Genomic DNA, 23,957 nt, shown 5'->3' with positions numbered 1-23,957 from the left:
TCGCTATCTAAACATGTTTAGAATATATTATTTGCGATGATACGAACCCGTGAAGTACTCAAGTTGCTTTTCGTAGGATATAGATGAAACTGACAACACTCACCAAGACCAGTGATCCACTGAAAAAAGTAAATTGTAGCAGTAAAGTCCCACTAAAGTACAAGAAGTAATGATTTCCCAGTTAGTTAAAAAGTAAGTATTGAGGTATAGTTTGGTCGAAAAAGCGAAAAACTCTGAAATAGAAGTAGATGCAGTGTAAATAGGTAATCACTTCATTAAGTATAGCGCAAGCAGGCCAAACCTATACTTAAGTACTGCAAATGTACAAGTACTTCGCTATGTTCTCCTTCCACGTAAAAAGTGACTAGGTTTTAGAGTACTTTATCGGTACTCGACAGTTTCAGTGTTAGATAAAATTTGGTAAGACTTTAAATTTTAAAGTAGTTTGAGCTTACGTTTGTATCACCTTGACAAGTAACATTATCAGACATGAAAATGATACTATCACCGAATATAGAAGTTAACACGCGTCAATGTGTTTCGGAATTCACGAGAAATTGCTTACTAAGAGAAGTATATTGTTGTATACACAATAGTGGAGAGAACATTTAAAATGTAGTAAGCAGGCCGATGGGTATTCGTTTAGTTGTATAGGCATAAAAAACATTCCCGCGCGCTCTTAAACAAAACACTTCCTAACCCTACCACCTAATACTAAGACGCGCGCGGGAATGTTTTTTATGCCTATACAACTAAACGAATACCCATCGGCCTGCTTACTACATTTTAAATGTTCTCTCCACTATTGTGTATACAACAATATACTTCTCTTAGTAAGCAATTTCTCGTGAATTCCGAAACACATTGACGCGTGTTAACTTCTATATTCGGTGATAGTATCATTTTCATGTCTGATAATGTTACTTGTCAAGGTGATACAAACGTAAGCTCAAACTACTTTAAAATTTAAAGTCTTACCAAATTTTATCTAACACTGAAACTGTCGAGTACCGATAAAGTACTCTAAAACCTAGTCACTTTTTACGTGGAAGGAGAACATAGCGAAGTACTTGTACATTTGCAGTACTTAAGTATAGGTTTGGCCTGCTTGCGCTATACTTAATGAAGTGATTACCTATTTACACTGCATCTACTTCTATTTCAGAGTTTTTCGCTTTTTCGACCAAACTATACCTCAATACTTACTTTTTAACTAACTGGGAAATCATTACTTCTTGTACTTTAGTGGGACTTTACTGCTACAATTTACTTTTTTCAGTGGATCACTGGTCTTGGTGAGTGTTGTCAGTTTCATCTATATCCTACGAAAAGCAACTTGAGTACTTCACGGGTTCGTATCATCGCAAATAATATATTCTAAACATGTTTAGATAGCGAGGAGTTGTAATTATAGGTGAAAGGGACAAATTTTATCTAAAACTGTAACTGTAAAGTACCGATAAAGTAGTCTAGAGTATTTTTTATGTTTATTCAGCTCAACGAATATCTTCATTTGGCCTGCTTACTACATTTTAAAGATTTTCTACGCTAGAAAAATCGCTGTAACATGATAAGTATATTATAATTAATCTTATCAGCGCGGCATAGTACATTCGAGTAAATTCATTAAATTAGCTTATGTTTATGAAATTATTTGGTTTCCGAATTCTATCTAAAACTGAAACCGACGAGTATCGGTAAAAGCAGTCTTAAACCGTAGACACTTATTACGTGGAGGGAGGCGATAGCGAAGTACTCGTGCATTTTGTACTACTCAAGTATAGGTTTTATCTGCTTGCACTAAACTTAATCAAGTGATTAACTATTTACACTGCATCTACTTCTATTTCAGAGTATTCGGTTTTCAGGTAAACTATACCTGCAATACTTACTTTTTAACTCACTCGGAAATCATCACGTCTTGTACTTTACTAGAAATTTACTGCAACTAAATGTTGAAATGTACTGTTTTCAGCGGTCTTGATGAGTTGTGCTAGTTTCATCTATATCCTACGACGCATTTTCTCGAGTGGGATGTTATAGGAAGCAAGACGAATCATTGTAAAAGTGTTGAAACTTAATTACATATGTAATTCCATCACTAAAGTTGATCACGCATAGGTACGTGCTACGCTCCCGCAAACAGATTCACGCGAAGTTGGTATAGAACTGCGTTAGTTTTAAAGGTGTTACATCATGAAATGTCTGACGAAATTTGGTATGGTGCATTGTTATTATGTCCTACAACCGCGTATCAACGTTCAAGGTGAGAATTTAATGTTTAGCATGCTAATTCTGTTATTAAAATTGACTATGTATGGGTATATGCTATGTTCACGAAAAACAGATATGCGTAAAAGTTGGTATTCGACTGCGATAGTTTTAAAGGTGTTCCATCATTAGATATGTGATGAAATTTAGCATGGTGAATTGCCATAATGTCCTATAACTACGTATCAAGTTTCGAGTTGGGATTCAATGTTAAGCATGGTAATTCCGTTATTAAAGTTGGCTATGTATGGGTAGGCTACGTGCTATACGCTCCCACAAAACAGATGTACGCAAAAAGTCGATGTAGAGCCGCGTTAGTTTTAAAGTTGTTCCATCATGAAATGTGTGATGGGATTTGGTATGGTGCATTGTTATAATCTCCTATAACCGCGTACCAACTTTCAAGGTGGGAATTCAATGTTTAACACGGTAATTCTGCTATTAAAATTGACTATGTATAGGTATATGCTATGTTCACGCAAAACAGATATGCGTAAAAGTCGGTATTCGACTGCGTTAGTTTTAAAGGTGTTCCATCATTAGATGTGTGATGAAATTTAGCATGGTGCATTGCCATAATGTTCTACAACTACGTATCAAGTTTCGAGTTGGGATTCAATGTTAAGCATGGTAATTCCGTTGTTAAAGTTAACTATGTATAGGTACGTGCTATACGCCCCCACGCAAAACAGATGTACGCAAAAAGTCGATGTAGAACCGCGTTAGTTTTAAAGTTGTTCCATTATGAAATGCGTGAGGAAATTTGGTATGCTGCATAATCACAATGTCCTACAACTACGTACCAAGTTTCAAGGTGAGGAGTCACATATTAGCATGATAATTCTGTTATTAAATCTGACTATGTATATGTACACGCTACCGAAAACAGATTTAGGCAAAAGTTGCTATAGAACTGCGTTAGTTTTAAAGTTGTTCCATCATGAAATGTGTGATGAAATTTGGTATGCAGCATAATCACAATGCCCTGGAGCTCATTTAGATACGTTTTTTAATTTAGTTATACATTCTAGTTGTTTTGATGTAAGGAGAAAATCATTCGATAACTCGATACAGCTACTTTAACACGCGTTGATGTAACTTTCCTCATTTGTATGCATGCATAGCCTACGCGAAATTGGTTACCGAATTTTTCGATTAGTTTATATTCCGTCTTTTATTTAAAACTGAAACTGTTAAGTATTACTTAAAGTGTTATAAAATGTGAAAAAGTGTACAAGTAGAATTATTATTATGTCATGAACAAGTAGTTTACAAATTCATACGATTTTTCTTGTTGCGTTCCGGGATATAATGTAATTTTTCGCTTTTTTTTTATTTTTTATTTTTTCAATAAAATTAGTATTCATTTTACAAAAAACGTCGTGTAAAGATAAAGTACTTGCAAAGTTTGACATGGTGCATTGTCATAATGTCTTACAACTGCGTACCGAGTTTCAAGGTAGGGAGTCGAATATTAACATGGTAATTCCGTTAATAAAATTGACTATGTTTAGGTACGTGCTACGCTACGGAAAAACAGATTTAGCCAAAAGTCTGTGTAGAACTGCGTTGGTTTTGAAGGTGTTACATCATGAAATGTCTGACGAAATTTGGTATGGTGCATTGTTATTATGTCCTACAACTGCGTACCAACGTTCAAGGTGAGAATTTAATGTTTAGCATGCTAATTCTGTTATTAAAATTGACTATGTATGGGTATATGCTATGTTCACGAAAAACAGATATGCGTAAAAGTCGGTATTCGACTACGATAGTTTCAAAGGTGTTCCATCATTAGATGTGTGATGAAATTTAGCATGGTGCATAGCCATAATGCCCTACAACTACGTATCAAGTTTAGAGTTGGGATTCAATGCATGGTAATTCCGTTATTAAAGTTGGCTATGTATGGGTACGTGCTATACGCTCCCGCAAAACAGATGTACGCAAAAAGTCGATGTAGAGCCGCGTTAGTTTTAAAGTTGTTCCATCATGAAATGTCTGATGGGATTTGGTATGGTGCATTTTTATAATGTCCTATAACCGCGTACCAACTTTCAAGGTGGGGATTCAATGTTTAACACGGTAATTCTGCTATTAAAATTGACTATGTATAGGTATATGCTAAGTTCACGCAAAACAGATACGCGTAAAAGTCGGTATTCGACTGCGTTAGTTTTAAAGGTGTTCCATCATTAGATGTGTGATGAAATTTAGCATGGTGCATTGCCATAATGTCCTACATCTACGTATCAAGTTTAGAGTTGGGATTCAATGTTAAGCATGGTAATTCAGTTATTAAAGTTGACTATGTATAGGTACGTGCTATACGCTCCCGCAAAACAGATGCACGCAAAAACCAAATTTTCCGATTAGTTTATATTCCGTATTTTATTTAAAACTAAAACTGTTAAGTACTACTTAAGGTGTTATAAAATGTGAAAAAGTGCAAATAGCGGAGACGTTTGGAGACTGCGTTTGGGACAGTTCGATGTCGCTCGAATATTTCATCCCCAACTCGACGTAAGGTTCTCTCTGCTTTCGTATTTACCTTAACGCATGAGCCGTCGAGTTCGTACATGATAAAATTCCTGGTCAAGGAATATGCTTCGAATATAATTTCTTCCGTTTCTTCAGTGATCGAAGGTGATACTCTTGATAATTCCATGCTTTGAGGAGAATAGCAAGTCAGAGCTTATTTCGAGATCTTAGCTACTTTGAAAATGAGGATCCTAGGATTTGCATAACTTTCATCTATATCGTACGATGCGTTTACGCGGTCCAGAATGACTTATGGCGATGAAAAATAGCAAAAATGCTCTATTAAGCATTGAGCACGGTTCAAGAACTATGATATTCCTGTACTTGCACAAGTTACAAACGCGCTATCGTAAATTAGTATATATTACTAAAATACGAACTCGGACGAAATCATGAATGCGTAGGACTTACTTTAAACATATATTGTGTACAAACAACTTTTTACAAGAACTATAAAATTCACCGGCATCGCGACATCTTTCAAAAACAAAAACATGAACAATGGCTATTTTTCATTGACATAAGTCATTCTGGAACGCGAAAACGCATTGTAAAATATAGATGAAACTCAAGCAAATCCTAGGATCCTCATTTTCAAAGTAGCTTAGATCTCGAAATAAGCTTTGAATTCAGGGGGCGCGATTTCGATTACTCGAAACTTGTTGCTTGTACGATTTATCGCGGGTGCGTTAAGGGTTAGGAACGTTTTTTAATGTAGTTACACATTCTAGTTGTTTTGATGTAAGGAAAAAACTCATTCGATAACTCGATACAACTAGTTAACACGCGTTGATGGAACTTTCCTCATTTGTATGCATAGCCTAGGCGTAATTGTTTTTCGTTTCTATCTACTTTAAAAAGACTCGGTGTAGAAGTTTCGAAACTTGCATGAATTACAAGCTACATAATACAACTAGTTAACACGCGTTGATGTAACTTCCCTCATCTGTATGCATAGCCTACGCGAAATTGGTTACCGAATTTTTCGATTAGTTTATATTCCGAGTTTTATTTAAAACTGAAACCGTTAAGTTTTACTAAAAGTGGTATAAAATGTGAATAAGTGTACAAGTAGAATTATTATTATGTCATAAATAAGTAGTTTACAAGTTCATACGATTTTTCTTGTTGCGTTCCGAGATAAAATGTAATTTTTCGCTCTTTTTTTATTTTTTATTAAAATTATTATTCATTTTACAAAAAACGTCGACTTTTGAAAATGGAAAATGCGTGAGCTCGACTAACTTTTTACGTAGTTCGAAATCGCTACTTCTATGCATTAATTCAAAGTATTTTTCAGTCATCGTAACACCGCTCATATTGCGCGCTATCTATTTATTTCACAGATAACGAAATACTCCTGCTTTTATCAGAGGATACTTTTCTAGGATTTGCCTACTAACAGTACTTAGTTTAGATTAATAAAAGTATAGTGATTGAAAATAGACCACTGGATTATAGTTTACAGAAAACTCCACAATTCTCTGTGACGTCCTTGCCTACCAACAACCTTCGAACTATTCGCCGCCTCATAAACACTTGAGTAGGCCTACATCTGATGCGTGAGGGGAAAACATAGTTAAATTTTCATATGCATTTAGTTTCCAACTCTGAAAGCAAGCTTAGTCTATGATCATTCGCGTACCATTAGTATTCATTTTACAAAAACGTCGTGTAAAGGTAAAATACTTGTTCATTTCGGAGTACTCAAGTATCAGTTTTGTCAGCTTATTATATGCTCAGTATATTATACGTCACAAATTGTGGAGCATTTATGTGGGTGCTCCAGGGTGCTCTTCATTGAGTGTTCGTGGTGGGTGATAAGTTTAATTTGCAAAATTAGCGTGTTCAAATCAGGCCTGTCGCCAACATAGTGATGTCGCATTAGCCCTAAATACACATAATAGAATATAAAGGAAAAGTATCATCTAACGTATAATGAATGTTATCTATTTCTCGGAAGCAAGTTATTATCAAAACATAGTGGTCAAAATTATCGCAGAGCAATACCGATTTGCGTAAATTCCGTTATGCGTCTGACTACGTTACTAGGGATTATGTAGTTAGTTAAGGAATTAGGAGTCCTATATTCCCAATCGGTATGGAACAACATCAAAATCATCACAAAGCAATATCGACTTTTGCGTGAATTCTGCTATGCGTTTTACTACGGTAGTATGCGCAGCTGCTTACAGGTGTCCAGACGTGGACTTTCTACTATATTCGCTCCTAACATTATAGCAGCACCCGACGCAGCTTACATTATTACGTTATAAGACGTCGGCGGCGTTTCACTGTCGGTTTATTCACCCTTATTCTAGTGACATGAAAAGGACTGAACCGTATGAAATGTGGTCACTACAAGAATCGAGCGAAAGCGCTGTTTCAATCCGTCTTGCATCGGTCACGATTAGTTTTACTTTTCAACTAACTTGGTGTCTGTCGTTATATTCATTAGACTCGCTTTCATGCGGCTAATTTGGCACTATCATTATAACGTCGGGGATCGCGTACCTGCGGCGAAGGTGTTCGTTCTTTATATTTTGTGAAGTAGAGAGTAGTTTAAGGTTATGTTTGTCTAACCTTGACGAGTGCTATTGTCACACTCGATCACCATATTTAAATCATGGACATCTCAATGATGTTGACTAAATTTACGGCTTCAGAACGTGCTAATTAGACCTAATCGTTATAACGCTGGGGTTCGCGTACAGGCATCGAAAGTGTTTGTATAAATAAAGCCCTGCGAATCGCACGCCTGCGGCTATAGTTCGTTCGATTATTTTCACCTTGGGATTCGCGTATATGCTACTAAGCTGTTGCGACTTTAGAAAATTCTACAAGACTATTCGGAACGCGCACATGCGAGTGATTTGTTTCCGTACCTCCGAACTGGAGAATCGCTTGCCTGCGTCTAATGAAAATAATTCGTAAAATGTGGGGCTGCAGAGAGCGTAACTTGTATACGTAAAATCAAGTTTAAAAATATGGAAGGATGAGTTATCTCTGACCAATAGAGTAATATAACCGCCTATAGTTTAGTGGGGTATTGCTATAATGTATATCCAAACAATCGTTGCAGACTCTGAATGTTACCTGGGTCCTTATCGAAAAAAATCATGCATCAGAAGCGTAGGGATTCATATTATCAAGTCGCAGCGCTCAAAATCGGATTTTATATTAAGTAATTAGTGATGATGTGTAGAATTTTGATATTAATAATATTATCCGGAGAATATAGCCTTGCATAGACATCATAGTTTTCGCATTTATGTATAATCTGAATAGGAATTTAAATACATAGTCCTAAATACACATAATAGAAAATCTGTCGATTCTAGCTAAGGTAAGATTTGAAGCGGCAATCATAAGTCGTAAAATGTGGAAACTGCAGAAACCGTAACTTGTACACATAAAATAAAGTTTAAAAAATATGGACGGATGATATTAGTCCTAAATACACATAATACAATATCTGAGAAAAGTATCAAGATGCGGCAATCAATGCAGCGATGATATAGCAATGGATGGATGATGTGGCACTATAGGCGTGGCGTTTGATGATGTGGCACAGATGACGTAGCAGATGAATGTACCCTTAGGGCATGAAAATGGGCGTGGCAATTAGGATGACGTGGCGCTCTCTGATTGGACGGTAACAAACGAATCCCATCCTACTACTGATGTAGCTGGCCCGCTGATCGGGAGAAGCCGACCCGTAGTGTGGACTTTATATTCTTCCGCTTTATATGAGTTCAGTGACAATGCCGTAAACGTGCAAAGTGTGAAACCGGAATGATGAGAATCATTTTACGTGTATCTGCACTCATGATCTATTCTTATGCTATTTGGAAAATGAAAGCGTACATCGTGTGTTCGTGTTTTTTGACATTGCCTTCAGTATTATTATATTCTTTATTCACAGAAAGAAACTGGTCAATACACACATAATCCGGGTGATATTGGAGTAAATTTCAGTAGTGCAGTCAAATTGTTATTCCTATGCAATACATGTAGAAGTCAGATTACAGAATTGCAGTAGATGAAGAATTGGCAAGGGTTACAGAGCAGAGGTCGAGATGATTGAAAATGAAGAATCGAAATTACAGAAATGATGCTGTGATTCACTAGTGTAATTTCAGTCCAGTGGTGCATTCAAGTCCTTCCGAAGAATATGCACAGTGCCCAATAACGTGATCTCTTGGATCATGTCAAATCGAACGTTACCCGGAATCTGTTGGATATGTCTCATGAGTTTTTTGCTTACGACCCCTGTAGCGCCGATGACTATCTGTACAATGTTTATTTTGCATCGCCACATTTTCTCTCATTCCATTTTGGGGTCTGCGTATTTGGATTGCTTTTCTGATTCTTTTTGTTGTATGTTGTGATCAGCTGGGACAGCCAGTTCAATGAATAAGCATTCTCTTTTCTTTTTTAGTTTGATCATCATATCCGGGCGGTTGCTTCTGATTTCGCGGTCAGTTATGACTTGTACATCCCACAGAATTTTCACTTGGTCGTTTTCTGTCACTGGTGCTGGGCTGTAATCATACCAATTTTTTGTCGAAGTGTTGATGTTAAAATGTTTGCATGATTCAAGATGAATGTAGCGACCAATCCTATTGTGTCTCCATGTGTATTCGGTAGTTGCAAGTTCACCACAGTCGGACATGAGATGAGTTACAGTTTCATTTAGGCTGTGTCACATTCTGCACTTGCCGTCCGTGTTTTGCTTCAGAATTTTTTTGCGATAGTATTTTGTAGGAAGCGATTGGTCTTGTGCTGCGAAAATGAATCCTTCGCTTGCCGGTTTCAGGCCATAGCTGGATAGCCAGGTCCACGAAAGCTCGTCTACATGGGGCTGTGAAGTTAACTTCTTGTGCTGTCCATGAAGAGGCATCGCCTCACATATAGTTTCTCTCATTTTGAGCGTTGCATCTTTGTATTGAACTCGTGCTGCTTTTGCTATTGTTGTGGGTTTGGCAACAGTGTTTTCAGCAGTGTACAGGTTAGCTGTTTCCATGTTGACTTCTCTGACGTACTTGTCGTGACGATAGCTCAGAGATTTTGTTTTGCGCTGTTTGTCTTCCCGTGCAATGAGTTTGCAGTAAATGTTATCCCTGTTGTTGATGTATTGTGACAAGCCGACGATTTCTGTTTTGAAAGTTTGTTCAATTTCTTGTAGTCCTCGACCTCCTTTTTCTCTGGGGATATACAGTCTTTGTGTATCAGATTTTGGCTGATGCACTTGGTGCATAGTCATCAGTTTTCTCGTCTTTGTGTCAATTTTTTTTATTTCATCTTTGCGCCAGTTCACCACACCAAAGCTATATCCCAAACAGGCACTGCAAGACTATTTATGGCCATTGATTTTGTTTTTAGAATTGAGTTCGGTTTTGAGAATTAACTTGAACCTGCTAATGTATTCTTTTTTAGACTTGATTTCATTGCAACATGTTTAATGTTGTCGCTTTCACAGATCCCTAGATATTTATAGTGATCTTCGGCATTCAATTTTGTTATGGTTTCGCCCATTTTGAAGTTCATTTCGCCAGTGCTGGTATCTCTTCCACGTCGTATGGTAAGCTTTGAGCATTTATCCAAGCCAAATTTCATTTTTGTAATTCTACTTCTGTGATACTCAGGTCCTCAAGTGGTTGTTGCGGATACAGGTCATCTTGGCCGAATTGAATTTCTAGTGCCTCGGAATTTTCTATGTTTTTGTTACAAATTTCGCTCTCGATTTGTGCTAGTTACTGTACTGGTAATTTTTTGATTACACAGCGTCTCATAGTTGCCAGGGTATTGGCAGTTATAATTGGAGAGTTGTTTGTTCTCTCGTTCCATTTTTGAAAAGTTCTTTCGGCTACTCCTGCCGAGTTTTCAAGTTTGGCGAAGAAGTAACATGTCATTATTTATTTATACTCTTCTTTACTCCATATGCATCTCTTCTTTTTTCTTTTGCAGCGGAGCTGTTTTGTGAGCCATAGTTCGGTGTTGCACAGGTGCCATGTTGAGAAATATCCCCTCTCTGGTGTTCCTGTGTAGTCGGAGTTGAAGAGTCCTGGGGTCATCCGCCTGTTCCTACGTCGGGTACGTCCAGGTGCGATATATCCAGATCGTTTGGCCAGGCATCCACATCAGTGATGCGTCAGTTCAGCAGTTAGGTTAAGTTAAACTAATAATTATTTATTCAATTTCGTAATAGGTTAGGTTAGGTTAAGTTAAAGTAATTAATTAATTAATCAATTTCCTAATATCATTATTAATTGTGAAAATGAGACTGTGGCACTTATCACGTTATCGGTCTGGTGCGCCGCAGCATAAATTTCCTTCAGTAGTAATGTGCCGTGGGACAGCGCAATCAGTCCTACACAAAACTGATACAACTCGGCGACGAGTTGGACTGAGTAATCGTTGCGAGTATGACTGACGTCGAGTATTCTTAACTGACCAAATATAGTCCATACAGAAAAAGTGTCCCTTTGTGTGTACTGTAGATTGGCGATCAAACAACCCAGACTATATCATGTCGTTGAGACATACGCTGGCAATAATACTCTGAGTGAAAAATTACATGAATAAGAGTCAGAATCAAGGGCTACGAGCAGCCCTGTTTACGGTACCGCAGCTTTGGGATAGAATGACTCGTGGTCCAACTTCTTCTCACATCCGATGAGGTGACACGAGCCATTGATACGGACAAAACCACCGTGACAAGTAAGTTTTATTATATCTTGTACAAGGATTGAACATAGAAATCCTTTATTTCGCAATCGTTGTGCGATTCTCGATTAATGATGTCGATCGATTCAGGTGCAAATTCCCTTAAACTGTTCAATAGAAGTTGCTGTTCTCTAAACATCCAATTGTAGGGCCTATGTATCGAGTGCGTCACCTAAAGATGATATTCCCGGGCAATATAGATGTCAGGCTATGGAAATTCATTTCGGAGAGAAAATCATTTCTTTCTCATATCATCTTGGTTGGTGGATCCGTGTGTCGGAATATATATATGACAATCAATTCCTACTGACTATCATACTCCAAGATGCAGCATAATAATTGGTAAGTAATTCACATATATCAAATCTACGGTCATCTCACCTGTACTCTGCCACCGCCGATGTAAGTGTTATGGTGAATACTTGGTGGCACTTGATGTTGGTACATCGCTGGATAAGCGCCTGGATGTGTCGTGTGAACTAGATACTGAATAAAATCCAGTTTTTATGATTTTAGTCCTTGTTATAAGATATATAATAACGGAAAGTAACCCAACGAGAATCGACTGTTTGTGTAATGTATATATATATACTATGTATCAGTGGTTCTACTCCAGTAATATTTGAAAGCTAATAGTTTTCAAAAAAATCTTGACGAAATTCAACTTTATAATTGAGCTGCAGATATCTGGCAAACGACGAAATAGCATTACATTAAAAAGAAACCATCATTCAAATAGATTTGTAGGTTTTAACAGGACATTACGATGCAGAAATCGCAATGAAATAACGTTTAAGTAACTGAGTCACAACAGGAGTATGACCAAACGGACAGCTGAACAATGTCTCACAAAATTGAAGTTCTAATTTGTTGTTCTGAGTCGCATAAAGTTTGTTGCAATACCATTATCCTTTTTTTCATAGTCTTCCGGTCCGCAACCCCTAATTTACATTCAATTACACTGGATGTACATTTCTGAATCACCATTAAGCAGGACGAGATCATTTAAACGTGATTTCATATATGTGAAACTACGCTGTCACATGTTTCAGATATAGGGTCGTTCGCGTTAAGAGTATTTCGAACTAAAGTTTGAATAAACTTTCGATTGAACGGACATTATTGCACAACCCCAACACATGACGGTCAGCTATTCCCATGCCTGATGCTCAAACATGTTCTTTGGCTTGTGGCTTCAAGTTACCTGTTAAGAACACTGGAGTCCATACCTCGTGGTGTTATGTTGGTTATAAAAGAAGCGTAATTTTCAAGATTAATCGTCACGGGATAAGAGATAAATTACTGAAATCGATGGCATACCGCTTCATTGATGGATGAAGGGGAACGGGGAAATTTTTTTTGTCACATTGATATCTGAATATCACATGCCGTAGATGCCGATAACGTTTGACATTTCCGCATGACATTTCCGCTGCGTGAGAAACAACATATATGTTGTTTATGTCTCTCGAGTTTACCATTGATTATTCGTATTTTTATCTACAAATTGAATAAAAGTTCGATGGAATGGACATTATTAGACAATTCCGATGCCGAGTCAAGCTCTTTTGCTTGTGACCGCAAGTTACAGGTCTGGAACCCCGGAGGCTATACCGAGTGTTGTTAATTGTCGAAGAATCCCTATTAGCAAGATTAACTAGCATGGGCCAAGACGACGCGAGATAAATTACCTAAATAGATAACGTGGCTGTTTTATCACATTGATATATCAATTTCAGACACAGATTCATCTCCGCTGTCGATGCCAATATGGTTTGATCAAAGCTCTACAGATCATTTCTGCAACTTGCGAAACAATGTCGGCTTACGTCTTGCAAGTTTCGGCTTAACTGTGAAATGTATTAATCGTAAAGGATTCAGGTAAGCCTTGGGAGTTGCCGGAGGGTGGAAAACCTTGTTCGTCGATACTGTTCTCTCATGTTCGCTGGCTGCTGGAGATTTAACATTTGATTTTGACGTGATTGCCGATGTAAAAACGACGCAAGGCACTACAAATTATCTCATCGATGGATTTCGATGTAGTCGTCGCAACTGTGTTACGGCTTTGATGTGGCATAAATCAATCTCACGGAAACATAACCCTACAATCCAAGAACCACATATACATTGTCAATCTGTTATCGACTTCAACTCCTGGCCAAGCGAGGTATGCGATGGCGTCAATGAGCTATAAATCGCCAATCAAGTAGTGAATCCGAAGCTTCCTAGCAAAGTATACAGTATACACACGGACATTAATACTTGCGAGATATTCACCGTGTCACATCACTGTAACTCTTCACTTATCGGCCTCTGGTTTGTTGCAGATAACGATTTACCGCAAGTATGTGGTTGTACTGTAAACCGATTCTGTAGAAAAACTATCGTGCACTTTGGCATGAAATACGATCGTACAACTTTCGGGCTACGCACATCGAGTCCGTCATTGATTTTACTAATTTGTGTGGAATAGTGCGGGACAAATTTTTCTGTACTGACTTTATGATGCTCGTGCGACTACGGCTCACTTTCATCACTCTCACAGGAATTCAAACATGAGGGTGGTGCGAACGTCTCGGCGCCTATACTTTACATTTTACGAAATTCCAAGGCAATAAAGTTGACGGTTTTGCCAGAACAGTGTAAAGAAAAGTGGAAGTAGCCTAAAAAGATATAATCACTTAAATAAGTAGCGAAAGTAGTCAAAACATACTTGCCTACTGCCTAATAGTGTAATTACATGACTATCGACCTCTGGTATCCTGATTACTTTTTATATGTTGAATCTATATTGATGATTGGCGGCATTAAAGACTGTTGATAATGCATTAGATTGGTCATAACGACGGGAGCGTCATGTTCCGGGCATTCGCGTATGCATAGGATGGAAGACTATAGTTTAGGAATGTAATCAACCACAATTATCACCTTCGGTTCGGGCACAAAACCACTAGACTTGAGCCTTATATATATATACTTAACTTATACATGTCTGCATGGTGATACATTGGCATGTCGCATATCTCATTCATTAACTTTGCAAGCGATCGAATGATGTAATGTTGTCCCGTTATTCTCATTTCGAAGAATATTGGTATAGGTCCCTTTTACAGATAAAAAAAATAAAGTGTTGTTGAACAGGAAACGCCCTTTAATGTTATACATTACTGGGGTCGTGTGCAACTTAACATTCTGCGACCTGTCGTTAAGGAATGAGAGTAACACAAGCGATTGACGTCATCATGCGGGTTGAAGCATACTCATGATGACTAAATGTACTAGGAAAATCGTTTCTAAACGTTTCATGGTCGTGGCTTATTTCCCGATTAGAATATGTTCCGTGGCCCACTTATGTGGTAAAAAGATTACTAAAAGAAGGTCAACACATTCACACATAAACCTACCCATTACCGAAAAATGCCAGCACACCCGCAATGACTTACATGCGGGTCTATTTTGTATCAAGTTGATTGTTGATAAATAGAATACAGAGGCACCTTCACCTCGCTGTAAACCGGTAAACCATCAAACCAGTAAATCTATGTTGCCAACTGAAAACAACCCAAGTCCCAGTATACAGTAGGCCGTTTGTTTGTTTGTTTTTGTGGTGTTCATGGTGTTTGTAGACTCGTATGGTCATTTACACCAATTCGATATTCTTCATTTTTCAATTCCTAACTGCCTAACGGCCCACTTCTAGGCTTTTTTGTAAGACACCGTTTACGCGGATGAGGCGGCGAGGAGGAGCCTAGATGAACCTCCAACATTCGGATATAGGAATTCGACCTCGGTCGGACTCGAACCCACAATCCAGTGGTGTTGAAGTCACGGATTATCTCACCACGACAGTGGGTCGTGGCCGATATGCTGAAAGTCGCGTATCGCGAAAACGTAATAATCAATACCAGAGATCTGATTTGTACGGATAATAGCCTATGCTTGCCTGAGGCTGCACTGTTGTATTTGGAGTGTGCTGCAGTTGGGGCTGGAAATATTGTTGATCTGCCGGCTGGTAGTACTGTTGATACACAAGATGAGATTGTTCTTGAGGTACTGGCTGCGGTTGTCCAGTTGGTGATTGCGCTGCGAAGGGGTGGGTACAGGATTATGCGTTTAATGTGGCAAAGGGTACAATTCGGCTTAACGGGTGTATGTCTGTCTTAACTTCCCTATTTTGAATATACCGAAATCACAGATTGGCTGGACATAGAATCAACCTAATTGAGAATTATCCCCCGCTTGTCTTTTTTGTGAAGAACATGACTATTCCGTTATAAATTATAGCGATTTCGAATCAAAACTGAGACTGGATTACATTATTGCATCGCCGACGAACGTCCTATACCAGTGGTTCCCAACCTTTTTATCCCAATTCCCCACTTCCGATTTATTCCGAGCCTTCATTCCCCACCCAAACTCTCTATATCCATATCTACCCTTTAAAGTGCTACCTCCAATAGAATTTTGCAAGACTTTGCTTAGTAAATAGTACGTGCTATTGGTGATTGTTAAGATCCCCGGATCAGCACACAATAACATTAACGCAGTGCTGAACTGGTAACCATAAACGCACCTCCGTAAATATATGTATCCACCCCGGCGCGCAGCCAACAGAAAAATAGAAGGGGTTTGAAAATTTTCCAAATGTTGCAGGGTAACATCAATTTGCATACGTAAATTCCGAATAACACATGGGTCATATAAACTTCCTGATGTTGACGAACTCATGCGTGCGATATGTATATAAGCGCTGTGAACTACACTTTCTCACAATGCTAAAAGAACTAGGAAATAGAGGTGAATCGCGCAAAGCGCAGAAAAACTTTCATTTTACCGGAGCTTCGCGCCCCCCTTTAGATGCTTTTTGTTCTCCCATTCCTAATAACATCTATAATAATAGTTATTAATAAGAACTTGGATTGCTTCTTGAATTTCGTTGCCATGTTGTTCACTATAGCCATTGATCTTTTTTATTTGCTTTTAAAATGAAGTGATCGGTAATGCCGGAAGCATATATCCTGCTAGAAAGTCTCTTCGGCTCGGTTGACCATCACCGGGTATTTTTCGTAGTTGAAACATCCATAATCAAGAAACCCACCTGTTCTAACCATATTGACATTGGTGGATATATCGGCTGTCGTGGAAAAATTATTGAGAGCCGAGTGGGTTGGCTGCGATGATTCACCCACACTTTGGTCATTTCCCTGCGGCTGTTTCAATGCCTCTGATGATCTTGATTCTGAAATATCACGACCGCTTATAATATACTTGTACATCGTATACAGCACAACACATTGGCAATGTGAATATACTCACCGAAATTCGAATAACCTTCCGTAACGCAAGCATTGATACTCTTCTAGCAGACCCAAGGACCAGGCAGACTAAAGGTTTCCTTTACGTTATCCAATCTACGAACCCTGACGCGTTTACGCCCCGCTCAAAAAGAATTATTCCTTCAATTCATATCCAATCGTGTACATTGGCATACAGAACATCTATGCGATAGCCTATCCATCATTTAATAAAAGACAAGACACAACGCTGCGCCTGTTCTCCCATTCATAATAGTATTACCAATAATTTGGATTACTTCTTGGATTTCCTTATGCTGTTCATTAGTCACAGCTCTTCTTTATTTACTTTTAGTGATCGGCAGTGCCGGATACATATTTTGCCGATAAGTCTCTTCGGTTCGCTTTACCACAAGATATCAGCCACAATCGGGAAACTCACCAGTTCTATTAGCATTGGCGTTCGTGGATGTATCGACTCTCATTGCGAAATCATTTGCAGTCGTGTGGGTTGGCTGCGATGATTCATCCACCCCTTCGCCATTTCCCTGCGGCTGTTGCAATGCCTCGGATGATTTTGATTCTGGAATATCACGACCGGTTATAATATATATACTAGCACATCACATACAACACAACACCTTGGCAAGGTGAATATACTCACCAGAGTTGGATCAATTACAATAATTCAGTGCAATTACAATTACAATTGCTTCCTTGCATGTTTCAATTACATTGCAATTACAATTGCTTCCTTGCATGTTACAATTGCATTGCAATTATAATTACTCAATGTTAAAAATAACAAATTACAATTACAATTACTGTAAAACAGTGGTTCTTAACCTTGCCTCCAGCGCCCCCCAAGGGCGCTGGTGATTTTGAAGGGGGCGAAAACGCTCAGGGGGCAATATGGGGGGGGCGCTGGGCTCAGGGGGGAGGTATGGGGGGCGCTGGAGAAAAATGGCTTTGAAGTAGTTGATGCGGTGGTAGGACATATCCCTAATGTGTATTCAGACTAAATTAACACCGAAAACTTCGTTATATATAGCCTACAAAAGACATATAGGTTTAATTGTCCATGACCGCCTAAATGACTGGCACCGAATGTTTTTGTCTTGGCAATCTGAACCCCAGAAGACGAATTCCACCTGGCAGGGAAAAATTATATGCCAGTGAAGAAATACCAATTTGAAATCGTGTGGATCTTTAAGTTTAGTACGATTGGGCGACAGGGATATCTAAAACTCGATATTCCTATTATGCGATATACCTGTTGGGCGATTCTATATTTATTAATATAGCAGTCAGGAGGTCACGAAATAACATCTTGCAACGAAGTCATTCCAACGGGCTCGCCCGCCCGAATATGTTTAATTATCAGTTACGAGTCCTACAGTTTCCAAGACACCTCACAATGTTCGCTCTAAGTTTTGATGAGTCCGCGCACAGTCTGCACAGACCCTTGGACAACAGTGCGTAACGACTAAAAAAAGGTCATAACTTCGGATTTGTTGTGCGCAACGTAGATTTTCTGTGCGTAGACACCCTGCACTACGCACGTGCGCAGCTAAGAGTGAACATTGCACCTCACTCAGCTCTACCGGTAATCCGGTAACGTGAGCAGAGAGGACAAGAAATTGATAGCAATATATATGCAATTCCCGATCTTACTGACCGATTTTATTATGAATTATCGAAAGTTTTCGCGCTTCGCACTGGCTCGCTAAACAGTACAGCTTATTCCGTGGCAAAAGCGAACAACGTGATGGGGGCGGTCGGTTCATCACCCTATGAGATCCCAAGACCCAAGTTTTTTCGGGGGCCTGACGAAGTGCCGTTTCGTTCCTGCCAACGGGTATACGCCCGAAGATGTACAATTATTATTGAGGGGTCCTACCTTTTCAATCACACATCACTCAGCTTTACCGGTAAATCTGTTTACGCGAGCAGAGAGAGGATAAAAATTGATCTCAATATACATGCAATTCCCGATGATATTGACCAATTCAATCATTAATTAGTGAAATTTTTCGCGCCTTGCGCGTCTAGGCGATAATATAGCTGCCTCAGTAAATGGACAGTCGGACACCCAATGTAGATGACTAGTTTCAGCAAATAGCGGATAGCCGAAGGGAGGTCTGGGGGCGAAGCCCCCACAAAGTTTGGTTATTACCCGATGGGGGGCCCAAGACCAACAGATTTTTGGGGGGCTGAAGAAGTGCTGTTACGGCCCTAGTAACGAATTAATTGTACTTAAGGGCACGCCCAAATATGTTTAATTATAAATTACGTGCCCTCTATTTTCCCATACAACATCTCACTCAGCGCTACTGGTAAATCTGATTACGTGGGCTGAGAGGATAAAAAGTTTATAGCGACTTATATATGTAATTACCACCTATTCATTCATGCATTATAGAAAATTCTGGTACCTAGGGCGACCAGGCCACACAAACTTTGCTGACCATCGAAATCACGCTACGGGGTTCCTGGGGGCAAAGCCTTCAGAAGTTTGGTTTATTACGCTATGGGTGCCCGGTGAAATCGTTTTTAGGGGGGTTGACGAAGTGCTGTTACGGCCCTCCCTCTTACTCATTGTCTTTATTACATTCCTTACAATATGAGGTTGGGGGGCGCTGGAGCACGATAATTTTTGAAAGGGGGCGCTGGAGGAAAGGTTAAGAACCACTGTCAGCCTCCCGCTGGCGATTTTGAAGGGGGTGGAAACGCTCAGGGGGCGATATGGGGGGCGCTGGGCTCAGGGGGGCGGTATGGGGGCGCTGGAGAAAATGGCTTTGCAGTAGATGATGTGGTGGTAGGACATATCCTTGATCAGTATTCAGAGCAAATCAACACCGAAAACTTCGTTATATAACTTCGTTGTATATAGCCTACAAAAGACATATAGCTTGAATTGTCCATGGGCGCCTAAATGACTGGCAACGAATGTTTCTGTCTTAGCAATCTGAACTCCAGAAGACTAATTCCTCCTGGCAGGGAAAAATTATATGCCAGTGAAGAAATACCAATTTGAAATCGTGTGGATCTTTAAGTTTAGTACGATTTGGCGACAGGGATATCTAAAACTCGATACTCCTATTATGCGATATCCCTGTTGGGCGAATTTATATTTTTTGATATAGCAGACAGGAGGTCACGAAATAACATCATGCAATGAAGTCATGCCAACGGGTTCGCCCGCCCGAATATGTTGATTTAAGAGTTACGAGCCCTGCAGTTTCCAAAACACCGCACAATGTTCGCTCTAAGTTTTGATGAGTCTGCGCACACTCAACAACTCACTATACGCTGACCCTTGGACAACAGTGCGTAGCGACTAAAAAAGATCATAACTTCGGATTTGTTGGGCGCAACGTAGATTTTATGTGCGCAGTCAGCACTGCGCACGGTCGCAGCTTAGAGGGAACGTTGCACCTCACTCAGCTCTACCAGAAAATCTGGTAACGTGAGCAGAGACGAAAAGAAATTGATAGCAATATAAATGCAATTCCCGATCTTACTGACCGATTTTATCATGAATTATCGAAAGTTTTCGCGCTTCGCACTGTCTCGCTAAACAGTACAGCTGATTCCGCGGCAAAAGCGAACAACGTGATGGGGGCGGTCGGTTTATCACCCTATGGGGGCCCAAGACCCAGGTTTTTTTGGGGGGGGGGCTGACGAAGTGTCGTTTCGTTCCTGCCAACGGGTATACGCCCGAAAATGTATAATTATTATTGAGGGGGTCCTACCTTTACGATCACACATCACTCAGCTCTACCGGTAAATCTGTGTACGTGAGCAGGGAGAGGATAAAATTTGATCTCAATATGCATGCAGTTCCCGATCATATTGACCAATTCAATCATTAATAAGTGAAATTTTTCGCGCTTCGCGCGTCGAGGCGAGAATAGCTGGCTTTGGAAATGGACACCCATAATGTAGATGCACCAGTATCAGCAATATAGCAGAATGCCGAAGGGGGTCTGGGGGCGAAGTCCAACGTTTTTTTTGGGGGGGGGGGGCTGACGAAGTGCTGTTACGGCCTTGGTAACGAATTAATTGTACCTAAGGGCACGCCCGAATATGTTTAATTATTAATTACGTGCCCTCTATTTTCCCATACAACAGCTCACTCAGCGCTACTGGTAAATCTGATTACGTGGGCTGAGAGGATAAAAAGTTTATAGCAACTTATATATGTAATTACCACCTATTCATTCATGCATTATAGAAAATGTTGGTACCTAGCGCGACCAGGTCACACAAACTTTGCTGAACATCGAAATCACGCTACGGTGTTCCTGGGGAGAAGCCCTCAGAAGTTTCGTTTATTACGCCATGGGTGCGCAAGGCAATCGTTTTAGGGGGGGTTGACGCGGTGCTGTTACGGTCCTCCCTCTTACTCATTATCTTTATTACATTCCTTACAATATGAGGTTGGGGGGCGCTGGAGGAAAAAAGGTTAAGAACCACTGCTGTAAAACATGTAATTGATTCGGTAGAGAGGTGTTCTATGACAGCCGTAGCGACGTAATCAACAACTATCTCAAGCTATTCAGTATTCATGTTTCATTCATGATACGTAGAATACCCTTTATTTAAAAAAAAAAACTTGAACGTATCCGAACTATTCCTTGTCATGAGTACTGAAAACTACAAACACAGAAAAATGTTTCAAGCGACTGTTAACAACCTAAAGTTAGAGCGACTAACAACGAATAGGCTACAGGACAGTCAATGGAATGTAATCAAACGATTAGGCTACTCAGAGCTGAGTGAGGATAATGAAATGTAATTGGTAAGGCGTCAGCGATAAGGATGATACCGATAAGATGTGCAAAATTAAAATAAATGCAAAAGGAAAGAACCTCCTGCTAACTACGAATTACAACATTCTGGTTCGCATTTACATTTTCACTTGCTGAAAAACTGTTATTGCATTTGATGAACATTAGGTCGCGAAATTTCCTGGCCCCAGTAAATTTGGCCAAGATTGGAGGTAAGAGTGGGATAACATCTCAGCAAATGCGTGATCAAGTTTGATGAAGCCTTGGTTGGAAACTTGAATTTCTTTTTGCAATTGTTGCAGCAAGCCTCGGTACTGGTCAGGGATTTGAGAATAAAACTCCGACCGGGGTGCAGAGATGAGCGGATTTGAAATTTCTATGTCCTAATCCAATCCAAATCCGAACCTTGAAATCCAAATCCAAATCCTAATCCATAACATTTTCTTATTCAAGTCCGTGTCCAATCCTAATCCGACTCCAACTGGAAATTTAGAAAAAATACTAATTTACGCAATGGAGGGATTCGAAAATTTTCTTTCACAACCAACGATTCACTTGATTCAAGATAACTTAGTAACCATAAGTACACTAATAACTAGGGATGGTGTGAACCTCTGAAAGGTTCAGGTTCGTGTGAACGCGAACCTTTTTGAAAGGTTCTGTGTGAACGCGAACGTGAACCTCATGACGTCACGTGACGTCATATTGCTAATTCCAAACCTATCTTTCAATGAAGTGATAGCCTAGCGACGACTCGAGCCACATAATGCCACGATTCTGAAGTACATATCGGCGTTATAAACGTCCCTAGATGTATCAACTGAGGCAATCAAATGATAAAATACTTCCGTAAAATCAATATCATCCGTCGCTTTGCCAACAATTTCGACGAGGACTTGCCAGGGAATATAAGCTTACGCCTTAGCGATCTTGGCCAGACCTGACAATGTATTCGGCCTCTGAGTATTGTCACATTGATATTGAGCAGAGTGTAAAACAGGTTTCTATACTTGCTACTAGGGATGGTGTGAACGTGAGGTTCACGTTCGCGTTCTGTGTGTGAACCTCGGAAATTTAGAGGTTCGTGTTCGCAACAGAACCTTGGTAGGTTCTGCACTGTGAACCTTTTTCATATATTACAATTTTCACTTCGTTATAATATCTTTGGTTCAAATTCATTGCATTTGAACTGCTAGCCACTCTATGCATGGCGCTGGCAGCATTAAAAATCAACACTAAACGAGCATGCACCTTGACAATCTCAAAAGTTTTACTTGCTTTGTTACAAAAGGTTGCTCGAAATATAGGCTACAGCTTTCCGTTTGTGAATATTTAGTGCCTCTCTGCTGTGAGCTCGACCCGCAATCACACAACATCACGAGCGAAGTACGTTTGATATCGTTTTCTGATGTAAAAATTCGAGAAGGCGTACGGGGTCAATCTTGACTTCATATCTCTACTGCATCATTAAAACCAAATCCGTGCGATTGAGGTGTTGGCTACTGCTGCATAACTTCTTAATGGGGTAATATCGGTAGCAAGTAGGCCTATAGAAACACATTTTACACTCTGCTCAATATCAATGTAGCAATACTCGGACGCCGAATATACATTATCCGGTCTGGCCTAGACCGTTAAGGGGTTAGCGTGTATTCCCTGGTGAGTCCTCGTCGAAATTGCTGGCAAAGCGACGGAATATATTTATTTTATAGGAGTATTATATCCTTTGATTGCCTCATTTGCTACATTTAGCGACGTTTAAAACGCTAATATGTACTTCAGCATTGTTGCATTATGTGGCACGCGTCGTCGCTAGGTATCGTTTACATTAATATAGGCTATCACTTCATTGAAAGACAGGGTTGGAATTAGCAATATGACGTCACGTGACGTCATGAGGTTCACGTTCGCGTTCACACAGAACCTTTCAAAAAGGTTCGCGTTCACACGAACCTGAACCTTTCAGAGGTTCACACCATCCCTACTTGCTACCGATATTAGGCTACCCCAAAAGTTATACAGCTGGAGTCAACACCTCAACCACACGGATTTGGTTTTAATGATGCAGTAAACATATGAAGCCAAGATTGACCTCGTACACCTGCTAGATTTGTTAAATCAAAAAACTATATCAATCTCATTGACTGGTTGAATATACATCATTCGCTGACTACGCGTAATGTAGGCGGGGGAGATAGCGTAGTGGTTACGATAAGCGCCCACCAATCTGACGGATCGGTTTCGATTCCCGTCGGAGGTTTATCTGGGCTCCTCTTTCCCCGCCGATGCCGTTGGTTACGACGACAAAAAGGCCCAGTAAAAGACCCGT

General features: G+C 39.7%; 1 protein-coding gene and 1 long non-coding RNA gene across 5 annotated transcripts in view; both read right to left on the bottom strand.

Annotated features, from left to right (window-relative positions):
• The window catches only part of LOC145453261 (uncharacterized), a 28,633-nt gene extending 16,689 nt beyond the window's left edge, over positions 1-11,944 (bottom strand). The window contains exon 1 of the long non-coding RNA XR_013919669.1: positions 11,923-11,944. This is a non-coding gene — a long non-coding RNA (uncharacterized LOC145453261). The remainder of the gene's footprint in view (positions 1-11,922) is intronic.
• LOC145453215 (uncharacterized) overlaps positions 1-23,957 on the bottom strand; it is a 184,652-nt gene that overhangs the window by 69,983 nt on the left and 90,712 nt on the right. For 3 of the 4 annotated variants that reach the window (XM_080331193.1, XM_080331194.1, XM_080331195.1), the window contains 2 exons: positions 17,278-17,418; positions 16,640-16,780 (listed from right to left, as the gene is read on the bottom strand). In XM_080331193.1, coding sequence (XP_080187319.1) covers positions 16,640-16,780; positions 17,278-17,418 — 282 coding nt within the window. The remainder of the gene's footprint in view (positions 1-16,639; positions 16,781-17,277; positions 17,419-23,957) is intronic. The other variant, XM_080331196.1, reaches the window with a different exon arrangement.

The sequence above is a fragment of the Botryllus schlosseri genome, chromosome 13 (genome assembly GCF_051294905.1).
Source record: "Botryllus schlosseri isolate E-star chromosome 13, Bs_hap1, whole genome shotgun sequence".
Classification (NCBI taxonomy): Eukaryota; Metazoa; Chordata; class Ascidiacea; order Stolidobranchia; family Styelidae; genus Botryllus; species Botryllus schlosseri.
The sequence above is the reverse complement of the archived record's forward strand: the minus strand, read 5'-3'. Positions and strand labels throughout refer to the sequence as shown.